Raw genomic sequence first — 12,024 nt, forward strand, 5'->3', positions numbered from 1 at the left:
CAAATATATAGAAAAGTTGAAAGAATAGTTCAAAGAACACTCATGTGTCCGTCACCTAGACTCATCATTTGCTAACTTTTTTTTTTTTTTTTTGCGGTACGCGGGCCTCTCACTGTTGTGGCCTCTCCCGTTGCGGAGCATAGGCTCCGGACGCGCAGGCTCAGCGGCCATGGCTCACGGGCCCAGCTGCTCCGCGGCATGTGGGATCCTCCCGGACCGGGGCACGAACCCGTGTCCCCTGCATCGGCAGGCGGACTCTCAACCACTGCGCCACCAGGGAAGCCCCATCATTTGCTAACTTTAAGCCACTTTATTTGTCTGTACACACACACAATGTTTTATTTATTTATTTTTTACTTAACTATTTAAAAGTCAGTTGAAGTTTCCCCTTAATTATTACTTTACTGTTTTTTCTTCTACAAATTTTTCTATATAGCCAAAGTATCATCACATCTAAGAAAATTGACAGTAATTTTACAATATAATCTAATGTATAGTCCAAATTCAGATTTCCTCAGTTGTTCCAAAACTGTCACTCTCGTCTGTTTTCTTTTTCAGTCCAGATTCAAATACAAGGTTTAGGTATCGCATTTGGTTTCTGTGTCTCTAGGCTTTTTAATCCCTGGGCCTTAACTTTTTGGAAGAGTAAAGAGCAGTTGTCTTATAGAATGACCTCCCCTTTCTGGATTTGCCTGACTGTTTCTTTATGCTTAACATAATTTTCTCAAGCATGCTACATCATAAACTGTTATATATAGGATGGATAAACAACAAGTTCCTACTGCATAGCACAGGGAACTATATTCAATATCCTGTGACAAACCATCATGGAAAAGAATGTTTTTTTAAAAAATGTCTATATGTGTATAACTGAGTCACTTTGCTATACTGCAGAGATTGGCACAACATTGTAAATCAATTATAGGTCAATTTAAAAATTTTTTTTAATTAAAAAAAGAATGCTACATCAGTGATGCTGTTGGTAATGGGTGGGTTTTTGAGCTTCTTTGATTCATCGAGATAGCTGTCTAGACCAGAGGTTCTTAACAGGGTCTGTGAGTAGGCTTCAACCCTTGATACACATGTACCCCATACCTAAATTCTATGCACATTTTCCTCCTATGCGCATTTTGCCAGGAGAGGCTTCTTGGCTCTATCAGATTCTCCAAGGGCTTCAAGACCCAGAAAGGTTGAGGTCCCCCAGCGGAGGCAGGTCATACAGAGCTGGTTTCTGGGGTCCTGTTCACTCAGACTGGCTTCCGTTGGGAAGATAGCAGCAAACTGTAACATTCCCTTGTCCTGGCTCTGGATCAAAGAGGTCCCTCCATTTTGTTCTTACACCTGGGAGCCCGGGGCGGCCTGTGTAGCCTAGTTCCAAGGATCCGGGAGAGTTTCTGTTCTCATCTTGCCTTTCAGATGTTCTGAATGCCAGGATTCCCTCACCAACTGGTACTACGAGAAGGATGGGAAGCTATACTGCCACAAGGACTACTGGGGGAAGTTTGGGGAGTTCTGCCATGGATGCTCTCTGCTGATGACGGGGCCTGTCATGGTGCGTGAATCCCTCCATCTCTGCCCCTCTTGGTCATCAGAATCCATTGTCAGTACCTCCAGTTCCCCGTGGCCATTCATCTTCTGGTCTTCCCATCAGCCAAGGCCTCTCCCTTTATTTATTCAGTCATTTAACAGATTTTTTTTTAGTACCCATTAAGTGCCAGGTAAGGTCCTTCCCTCAAAGACTTAACAGTCCAGTGTTGGGGTGGGGGGGTAGGCAGGCAGGGAGGAGACACAGTACGATGGGATGAGGGCCTTCAAGGAGAGCATGAGCCTTTCTAGTGGGGATGATTACTTCTGGGAACCTGTTCTCATGGCTGAGACCGAAAGAGTTTTTTGCAGTCTCCGAAATGACAGGGAGGCACCCATCTGACCCTTTCTCTGGAAGCGTGAGGGAGGGGAGTGCCAAGGTAGATTATGACTGGCGTAGATCCTTGATGGGAGGTCCCTCGCCCATCCCTACCTTCACTCCAGCAGCAGTGACAACTCACTTCCTCCCCATGTCTGTCTACCCTTTTCCCCACCTGCTCACAGGTGGCCGGGGAGTTCAAGTACCACCCAGAGTGCTTTGCCTGTATGAGCTGCAAGGTGATCATTGAGGATGGGGATGCATACGCCCTGGTGCAGCACGCCACCCTCTACTGGTAAGATGATGGCCCCGTGTCCATCCTTCCCTACAGGAGTGGCCAAGAGAGAGGGACAAGTGGCACTGTGAGTTAGGCAGAAAGATTACAGGGGTATCAGCATGCTGGATTCCTATCACAGCAATGCTCTTAACCAGGTCTGAAAGCTGTGAGCAAGATGATTAACGTCTCTGCCCTCTGTCCTTACCTACTGGGAGAATAACCACACTGCCCTGCAAGCCTCCCAGAGGAAGAGAGTGCCTGGGAGGGTGCTCTCGGAGAAGGATCCCAGAACATTAAAGGCAAAGACCCCTTAGAACTCACTCAGTCCAACTGCCTCTGTCAATAAAAGAAGTCAGGCTGAGGCCCAGTGCTTAACTTGAGTCAGAGGCAGAGTGAAGAGAACCCAGGCCGTCTCTCCCCCAGTCCCAGCTCACCCCAGAGAACCCAGGCTGCTTATTCTTGTCAGCTGGAATCGGGCAAGGGCAGTGAACATGGGGCTATGGATATTGTTACTTGAAGCCACGTGGGGGCTTCCAGGTGGGGCTGCAGGTTCTCAGCCCCCTTTCTGCTCCTCCCGCAGTGGGAAGTGCCACAACGAGGTGGTGCTGGCACCCATGTTTGAGAGGCTCTCCACAGAGTCTGTCCAGGACCAGCTGCCCTATTCCGTCACACACATCTCCATGCCGGCCACCACCGAGGGCAGGCGGGGCTTCTCCGTGTCCGTGGAGAGTGCCTGCTCCAACTACGCCACCACCGTGCAAGTAAAAGAGTGAGTGTCTGGGGCAGGGGTTCTTGAGCAGAGCCCACAGATGGGCCTTGAGGGGATCGGAACCCCAGAGTCATAGCAGAGCTCCCCACATCTTCATCTCGTCTCTTCCTCCTGGGCTCACTGTACTGTCACCGTGCCTGGGCCTTGGCACTTACTGTTCTCCCTGCCTAGGTTCCTCCCCACCAGATACTTAACGCCAGAATTGCTCACCTTTCACGTGTCAAGTTTCAGATCATGTTTGCTCTTTGAAATTATCTGCCTTGGTTATGTTTGTTTATCATGTGTCCTCCTCACGAGTTCCTTCTGGAACTTAGTCTTGTTCAATGCTGCATGTCCAGGGCCTGGAACAGTGCCTGGCACATTGTGGGTGTGCATGGATTATTGTTTCGTTGGTTGAGTGAGTGAATGGAGGAAGGAGGAGAAAGAGGTTAAGACTCCATCCTAGGTCCAGGCCAGCGACCAGATGGGGGAAGAGTCTGTCTGCTTAATAACAGTAATGAGGCACTGTGTCTGCCAACCCTGCAGACGGTGACTGTGCACTTACTGTGTGCTGGGCACTGGGTGCTCACAGCAGAGCGGGGAGGTCCTGGGGCTGGGGGAGTGAGGTGAAGTCTGCTCTAAGCCTAGAACTGTGTTCAGGGCTGAGGTGGGAGTCTGTGGCTGTGTCTGGTGTAGATTGAGTGGTTGGGAGTAGCCAGAGGGGGTCTGTTAAGTCATGGAGGGCCTGGATTATGGAGACTCAGCAGGTCTATTGAGGGATTTAAGCAACTAGGTGACACAACCAGGTGAGCATTTTAGAAGGATGGCTGCCGTGGAAGTGGGACGAGAGAGGAGCAGGCCTAGAGGTGCAGAGACCAGCTAGGAGGCTGATGCAAGATCCAGGCAAGGGATGTTGGTCACTATGGTGATGGAGGATTCTTCAGGATGGTGAGGGTTGGGGGGCAGTGAGGGAACCCCACATGGGGAGGGTGCCGTCCAAGTTTCTGGCTGAGGCCTCTGGGTGAGTGGGGGTGCCCTTTACTGAGACGGGGCACCCTGTGAAAGGTGTGGCCTTTCACTGTGAGTGGCCTGGGCCTTGGGGGCCAGTAGGGGCCTGGGGCCTGGTGAGCCATCCCTGCACAAGAGAAATTGGTCAGACACTTTTTAAAGATGCCTTCACCCCGCCTCAACTCCTGTCTGGCCCAGGGTCAATCGGATGCACATCAGTCCCAACAACCGCAATGCCATCCACCCTGGGGACCGCATCCTGGAGATCAATGGGACACCCGTCCGCACACTCCGAGTGGAAGAGGTACAGTGTGTCCTGTGGGAGTGGGACACAGAACAGACCCTCCGGGAGATCAGGCCATGGCCTTTACCTTTTCCTACCCCCAGTCTATCTCTTTGTCTTGCCAGTGAGCCTGTGACCACTAGTGACCTCCTGTGTCAGCCTGGCACGTTACCAGGGCAGCAGGGATGGCCTGCCAGACTGTCAGAGGGCACTGTGTGGCTAGTGGCAGCTGGAGGCCACACTGGGCTTGGGTCATCTGGGCTGACGGTGGGTGGCCTGCAGTGGGACAGCCTGTGGAGCCAGCCTTACACTGCTCTTGGCCACAGGTAGAAGACGCAATTAGCCAGACGAGCCAGACGCTTCAGCTCTTGATTGAACATGACCCCGTCTCCCAGCGCCTGGACCAGCTGCGGCTGGATGCACGGCTCTCTCCCCACATGCACAATGCCAGACACTCGGACACCCTCATCCCCCTGGACACCAAGGAGAATCTGGAAGGGACACTGAGGAGACGCTCCCTGAGGTGCCACTTCCCGCCCCGGCTCTGCGCTGTCGCATGCCGGCCCTCAGACGAGGTGGAGCCGGCTCTCAGAGGCCAGCAGAGTTAGGAAGGGAACCAGCTGGCCAGGGACGGGCTATGAGGATTGTGCTGACCCAGTTCCCCCGCCTCAGGGATCACAGTTCATAGCCGGGACCCAGCTGTCTGCCAGGTTTCCCTAGAAACCAGAGGGTCAGGCTCTGTCCACTGAACTGAGCTGGACAGGAGGCAGCAGTGCTGGACCCCAAAGGATAGCATGGCCTGTGGGGGAAGCGTGGGGCTCAGAGGCTGGAGAAGGGGCACAGATAGGGTTTATAAGTGTAAAGACGTTGAAAACTAGAAAGCAAGAGGTGAATTAAAGTTGTTTTAGGTTTTCAAGAAGGGACAGGGAACCCTGGCGGTCCAGTGGTTAGGACTCCAAGCTTTCACTGCTGGGGGCCCGGGTTCAATCCCTGGTTGGTGAACTAAGACCCCACAAGCTGTGAGGCGTGGCCAAAAAAAAAAAAAAATGTCATAAACATAGTGGCTTTATTGCTCTAAAAATCATACACACTTATTATTTTAAAATTCGGGAAATGCAGACGGGTACTACGGAGATGGGCAAAATATCCGAAATCCCGTTTGCTTGTTTGGGGTGGTACTAGGCTGTCGCTCTAAGCCAGTCAGGGCTTAAATCAAGCAGGCATGGAAGGCGGTGGACTTCCATCAACAGTGCTGTCAGCTAGTAGAGTCTAATCCATCGTTCCGGGTGAGAGATACTTAGGATTCCCACTTTTAATGTGATTTTACCATGCTTAAATGGGCTGCAGATGTCTGCAGCCCCTAGATGACACATCTGTCTGATGTTAGAGTCCCCTCCCGCATCACAGCATCCTAACTACAGACATTGGAACAGACAGGGCGGACCTGAGGTTCCTGCCTCTAGGCGTTCCTGGCGGGTCTCTGAGGACTGCCCTGTCCCTACCCTCATCCTTCCTCATCCTCAGGCGCAGTAACAGCATCTCCAAGTCCCCTGGCCCCAGCTCCCCAAAGGAGCCCCTCCTGCTCAGCCGTGACATCAGCCGCTCAGAATCCCTCCGCTGTTCCAGCAGCTGCTCGCAGCAGATCTTCCGGCCATGTGACCTGATCCACGGGGAGGTCCTGGGAAAGGGCTTCTTTGGGCAGGCCATCAAGGTGAGCACTGGTGGCAGCTGTGCCACCTCTCTGCCCCCCAGCCCTCTCACCTCCTTTTGGGGATTTCTTATCACATGGCCTCCCCGACGCCCTGCAGGATACCAGACCTCACTCCTGGCTGGAGGTGATGGTGTGAGGGCCGCACCCCTGCCCTCCCAGGCCACCGAAGGGCAGCATTGCTGCTGAAGTGAGCTTGGTGGACCTGGAGCCCCGGGTGGGGACGAGCTCTCCCATGGCCCTCCCGCCTCCAGTCAGTGGGTGTCTTTAGGTGCCCAGAGGCCTCGGTGCTGGGAGTGGCTCCTGCCTCCCTGCTGAACAGTCTCGGGGACTAACCTCTCTTTCTCTCCTCCTCCTCTGCTGAGAGCTGGGAGGGGGGGGTCAGGTAAGCCATGTGTCTCAGCCTTCGGGGCATTGGGGCTGGAGAGCTCACTCCCAACCCACCCAGCTCCCTGGTGCATGTCTGTGGCACTGACCCTCCTGCCCCTAGACTCCTTTTCCCCCAGGGGACATCCTTCTGTGACTGGATTCTTGCTTCTCCTTTGTGCATGCCCAGCTCTCCAGTGGGGAGGGTGTGCTCCCCTCTTAGTCCCCCGGGGTCCATGCTGTGTGTTCTACACATGAGCTCTGTCAGTTTTATCCGGTTACTTCAGTGTGTCCTCCAGGGGATGGGATGGCCAGTTACATCGATTTTCACACAGTTCCCCAGAACCACCTCTGGTCTCTGCACCAGTAACAGTCACCCTCCTTTTAGGTGACACACAAAGCCACTGGCAAAGTGATGGTCATGAAGGAGTTGATTCGGTGTGACGAGGAGACACAGAAGACTTTTCTGACTGAGGTAAGAAGGGGAGTGTGGCGGTTAGGAGTTTGATGTCAGTGTTGGAAGACGGAAGTTGTTACTAAATAATGATTTCAATCCCGGCTTTTGGCACCAAAAAAAAAAAGATTTCAAGAGGAAACTTAGTTTGGAGTCACTTTCTTAAGGTAGAAAAAATCATTTAGAGGAACATCCCTGCCCCCTCTAAATTACAGCATAATTATTTGTGCAACAAACACTAAAGACAGCATGAGCTAGGTACCGCGAGATGTGGTTCAGAGGAGCTCGTGGAGTGTGGGGTGATGGACATGAACACAGACCAGTTCAGTGCAGCTCAATGCTGTGACCCACCTGAACGCCGTGCCCGGGGAGCCTGGCACCTTGAATGTTGACACGGTTCTCCCACCTCTCTCCGTTGCTCCACTGGGTGCTGCCCTCCAGACCTTGGGTCCTCCTACTCCAGTTCCCCCGATGCAGCTCCTAGAAAGGCAGGCTCCCAGGGGTGAGGCCTGGGAGGCCATCCCCATCCGCCTGGGGCCTTCTTCCACAGCACATGAGATAGGAGGTGGGAGATGCAGGTCACATTTGTCAAGCTGACTCCCTGGAGGGAAGGGGTGAGAAAGAAACCACCCGCCCTCCTTGGCCTCCCCTCCTTCAGGTGAAGGTGATGCGCAGCCTGGACCACCCCAACGTGCTCAAGTTCATTGGCGTGCTATACAAGGACAAGAAGCTGAACCTGCTGACGGAGTACATCGAGGGGGGCACGCTGAAGGACTTTCTGCGCAGCGTGGTGAGCGTGCCACCCCCAAAGTTCCCAAGAGCCTTGGTGGGTTGTCTGTGGGACACCTCTGTCACCACTTACTCTGGAACCATGATGGCCAGAGAGGCCCACTGCTTTGCCTACAAAGGGCCGTGCTGGGTGGGACTGGGCACAGGCAGGGAGGGTTTGCTGGCAGATCATGTTGACCCACGGGGCCCGGACCACAAGTGGGACAGGGCCCAGAAGCCTCTGATGGGCATTCCTCCATCCTGTAGGACCCGTTCCCCTGGCATCAGAAGGTCAGCTTTGCCAAAGGCATCGCCTCTGGAATGGTGAGTCCTGCCAACAGCCCTGCCAGCGGAGCAGGGGTATTGGGAGTGGGGGGTCAGGAGAGGTGCAGGGATGGCGGGCAGGCACTGAAAGGCAGAGACCCTGTCCTGGGCAGCCTGCATGGGCTGGGTCCTTCAGCACCTGTTTATCAAGCTTCTCTCTGTGCCAGTGAAAATTGCCCACAGCTGGCTGTTCTCAACTTACAACTCTACTCTCAAAGAATTCCCAATCTTCAAGAGCAAACAGGGTATGGGCAAGGCGAACTGGAGAAGCAAACTAGCACGAGGCGGCCTGGCCCTGCTGTCACAGGGGCATCCAGGTGCTGAGGGCCCTTAGAGAAAGCAGAGAACCTCACTGCCCAGGAAATCAGAGAATTGGGAATTGTGTTCTAGTTGAGCCCTGAAGGATGGGTCAGAATTGCATGAAAGTTCCTCTTGGCAGAGAGGCCCCAAGGTTGGGGTGATGAGAGCAGCAAAGAGCTGGGAGGAGAGAGGAGGAAATAGTCTATTTCACTGGGAAAGAATGGTGCCAGTCACAGCGATGGGGACAGTGACAACTGCCGAGTGCTTTCTCCAAGCCGGGCACTGAGCTGAGGGACTAGCACCTCTCATGACAGCCCTGGTTCCAGATGAGAAGCTGAGCTACACAGGGACGGAGCTAGGAGCTTGGGTCAGTTGGTCTGACCCCCAAGCCCGAGATTTTAATGCCTGCTGTTCTATGTGGGGTCCATGAAGACAGTATTAGACAGGGGGGACATTAAAATCCCTGCGTTTAAGCTAAGGAGTCCAGACTTTATTTAGGAAGCCAAAAAGACACACATATAAGATTTTTCAGCAAGAACATTTCGTGACCAGAGCTGTGCTGTTTTGAAGGTGACTCTGATGTAGTCAGTAGGTTGGCGGGGAGTTGGGAGAACTCAGGGCAGGGAGACCTGGGTTGGGAGTCATGAAACCTTTCAGGTTTCTGAATTACAGTGGGGCTGTGGGACCAGGAGACTGGGAGGCAGGGTGGAGTCAGAATGGAGACTGGTTGGTAGTGAGGGAGCAGGGGTCGGGGGAGGTGGGCCCAGGGCGCCTTGAGGTGCCTAGAAGAACAGTGGTGTGGTCTACCAGACTGCCGGGGGCGGGGGCGGGGGAATGATGGTCGGGAAAAGGGTTTGGGAAGAGCTAGGATAGGATAGGCATCTCCTGAGGCTGATGTGCTGGTGGTTCGTGGGGGTCAGCAGTGAAGAGAAGGTGGCTTTGAGAGGCGCTGACATTGAGGAGGCCGGAAGGAAAAGGCAGGCGTCTCGAGGGCAGGTGTCTCGGGAGAGGCATGGGCAGCCTCGGAGGAGGGGTGGCAGGCAGGTCAGGAAGAGCTCCCTGGGCCTGTGAGCAGCTCCAGGAGCCCAGGGGCCGGAAGTAGTGCTGTGGGGGCTGCAGGGGGCTGGGCGGTGGCTCCTTCCACTCTTGCTGGGGAAGGGAAGGAAAAGGAAGTGGCTCCAGGATGACAAGAGCCATTAGTGGAGGCCTGGAGGGGGGAAATAGCAAGTAGAGACCAGTTTGGAAACATTTGGATAGGAAGAGGGAGAGGTCAAAGTGAGAGCACCGAATCCTCACCACTAGACCACAGGGAGCGGGGAGGGTGCTGAGTCTCAGGGGAGGGGGATGTTGGGAGCACAGAGCCAGCTGGACCAGGAGGAGGCCACTTGCCCTTTCACAGCAGGAAGGATCCAGAGTGGCTGAAGCCAGAGACTGGGGTGAGGGTGAGGGTGTGAAGGGGCAGGAGCAATGCACCCAGGTGGGGCATCTAAGTAAAGTGGGTAGAGGGGATGGAGGCTTGCAAGGGCCAGGGCCCAGTGGAGTCGGAGACTTGAGAGAGCATCCACTGGGTTGGGTCAGTGAACAGAGGATGGGCAGGAGATGGCATCAGGGAGAGGGGAAGCCCCGGCAGCCTTTGGCTTTCTGTTGTTGGTGGGACAAGGGAGTGACAGCAGGAGGGCTCTGGAGTCCGGGTTGGTTCCGAAGCTGGGTGGAGATGACCTGGGAGAAGAGCAGGTTCTGTGGCCCCCAGTTTCACAGTCACCATCTGGTTGATTAACTGCCCATTGGCCTCAGCTCATACTTCTGTTCCAGGCCTATTTGCATTCGATGTGTATCATCCACCGGGATCTGAACTCGCACAACTGCCTCATCAAGCTGGTATGTCCCACCACTCTGGGCCTCCCCAGGGCGGTCCTCCTGGCCTCCTTGTCACCAGGGAGACTGTCCCCTATTGCTTTAGACCAGAGGTATCACCTAGGGCTCCTGTCTTGCCCCTCCTGCTGCCTCCAATGCCCTCCTCTGTCTTCCAGGGGCTTCCTAACACATGCCGACGAATCCCACCTCCTCCCAGTAGCAGCTTTGAAATCCTTTGGTTAAAAGGGACTTGAGAAGTTCCTTAACTGTACATAGAGCCCTGTCGCTTTTCCTGGTTTTGCCCTGTGATGGTGAAAGCAACTCACTGAGGACCCAGTTTTACAGCCTTGGCACCTGAAGCCTCAGCCCGAGGCCACAGAGCTAGTAAATTCACAGTGACTGGTTTGGGGCCAGCCTCCGTCCCCCTTGCTGGTCAGCTTTGGCTGTTACAATGTTACTACTCCTGTTGACTTCCAGTGTGGCTTCCTGGGTGTCCACTTACTGGCCCTGGCTGTGCCCTCTGGACTTACACCAAACAGTCTTAATCCCTTTTCCACATGACTGCCTTGTAGCTGTTTGAAGAGCTTATCTCCCCTACATCCCCCCACTGAATGCCTCCACCTTGTCTTTTTCTGTCTTATCCTCGTTCTAGCCATGGCCTTAAATCTTTCTGGGAACAAGGCAGGATGAGAAAAACACAAAACAAAAGAAATCCTCTGTCCTGCCTCTGAGTTCCACTCTCCGGGTCCCAGAGCCTTACCCCTCCAGGCTCCAGCACCTCTGCTGAGAACACCCCCAGGCCTGGGGAACCTGATCTGTGCAGAGAGCAGACACTGAAAAAACAAACGCCGAGCCCCATTCGCTAAGACACCCCTTTGCTACACTCCTTTTCTCCCCTTCCCAGTGGCTGCTTTTGGGGATGTCCCCACCAGGTGCTAACCTGGCCCTTGTCCTCCCAGGACAAGACCGTGGTGGTGGCAGACTTTGGGCTGTCACGGCTCATAGTCGAGGAGAGGAAGAAGCCCCCAGTGGAGAAGGCCACCACCAAGAAGCGTACCTTGCGCAAGAGTGACCGCAAGAAACGCTACACGGTGGTGGGAAACCCCTACTGGATGGCCCCTGAGATGCTGAATGGTGAGTCCTGACGCCCCAGAGGGGAGGTGGGGCCGCATCTCTCAGCAGAGCCCTGGGGGCTTCAGGGGAGGCCTGTGAAGTGTAAGGCCAGGTACCCAGAGCTGAGGGCTAGATGGTTTTTATCCCCTGCCAGGCTGGACCTCATAAACCCCTCCCTCCCTGAGCTCAGTCCTGCGAGCTGGCCAGTGCCCCATTCTGGGCCCACGCTGCGGTCTGACTGTGGCTTTTGAGCACCAAGGGTAGCTGAGAGCTCAGGCTGTTTGCCTTTTCTTCTCTCTCTGTGCTGAGAACTGAAGTGTGGCGCCCCCTTGTGGATAATGCTCTAACCAGCCAGAGATGCTCATTGGATTCTTGAACCACACAGGGCTGTGAGGCCTCAGAAATGGTCCAATACACCCTTTCTGGAGTCTGCAGCCCAGAGAGGTTCAGGAATCTGCCCAGGAACACACAGCAGGCAGTGTCAGGGTCCATATGAACCCTGGTCCAATTCTCTTTCACTATCCCATGCAGTTTCATCCTGGGCAGTGTTGTTTCACAAGATTTCTCCAAGGCAGCCCACCCAGGACTGAGGAAAGGTGATTTTCAGATGGTGTCTATCCAGGGCAGCCTTTGGGGCATCCCCACAGAACCTATTCTAACCCTGTTTCTTGGCTGTGGCCTGACCTGGCTCTAGACTCAGTGCAGAGCAGAGAAGGGACTAAACCTAATAGCCTGCTCTCCTGTGTTCCCCAAGGAAAGAGCTACGATGAGACCGTGGATGTCTTCTCTTTTGGGATTGTCCTCTGTGAGGTGAGCTCCTGCATGGAGGCCGGGACTGAGGCAGCAGGCCCAGCAGCTCGGCCCCCTAGTCAGAACTGGGGCTCCTCCTCCTCCTAAGATGAGTAGCTTGCCATAAAA

At 54.3% G+C, this 12,024-nt stretch overlaps 1 protein-coding gene across 8 annotated transcripts in view; it reads left to right on the top strand.

Moving 5' to 3' along the window:
* The window catches only part of LOC112415112 (E3 ubiquitin-protein ligase RNF185), an 88,016-nt gene that overhangs the window by 70,802 nt on the left and 5,190 nt on the right, over positions 1-12,024 (top strand). For all 8 annotated transcript variants that reach the window (XM_024767908.1, XM_024767911.1, XM_024767909.1 and 5 more), the window contains 12 exons: positions 1,417-1,552; positions 2,089-2,198; positions 2,761-2,949; positions 4,135-4,240; positions 4,546-4,742; positions 5,744-5,930; positions 6,682-6,768; positions 7,406-7,537; positions 7,783-7,839; positions 9,952-10,017; positions 10,953-11,127; positions 11,861-11,916. In XM_024767908.1, coding sequence (XP_024623676.1) covers positions 1,417-1,552; positions 2,089-2,198; positions 2,761-2,949; positions 4,135-4,240; positions 4,546-4,742; positions 5,744-5,930; positions 6,682-6,768; positions 7,406-7,537; positions 7,783-7,839; positions 9,952-10,017; positions 10,953-11,127; positions 11,861-11,916 — 1,498 coding nt within the window. The remainder of the gene's footprint in view (positions 1-1,416; positions 1,553-2,088; positions 2,199-2,760; positions 2,950-4,134; positions 4,241-4,545; positions 4,743-5,743; positions 5,931-6,681; positions 6,769-7,405; positions 7,538-7,782; positions 7,840-9,951; positions 10,018-10,952; positions 11,128-11,860; positions 11,917-12,024) is intronic.

Source organism: Neophocaena asiaeorientalis, unplaced genomic scaffold, assembly GCF_003031525.2.
Source record: "Neophocaena asiaeorientalis asiaeorientalis breed wild unplaced genomic scaffold, Neophocaena_asiaeorientalis_V1.1 scaffold828, whole genome shotgun sequence".
Lineage (NCBI taxonomy): Eukaryota > Metazoa > Chordata > Mammalia > Artiodactyla > Phocoenidae > Neophocaena > Neophocaena asiaeorientalis.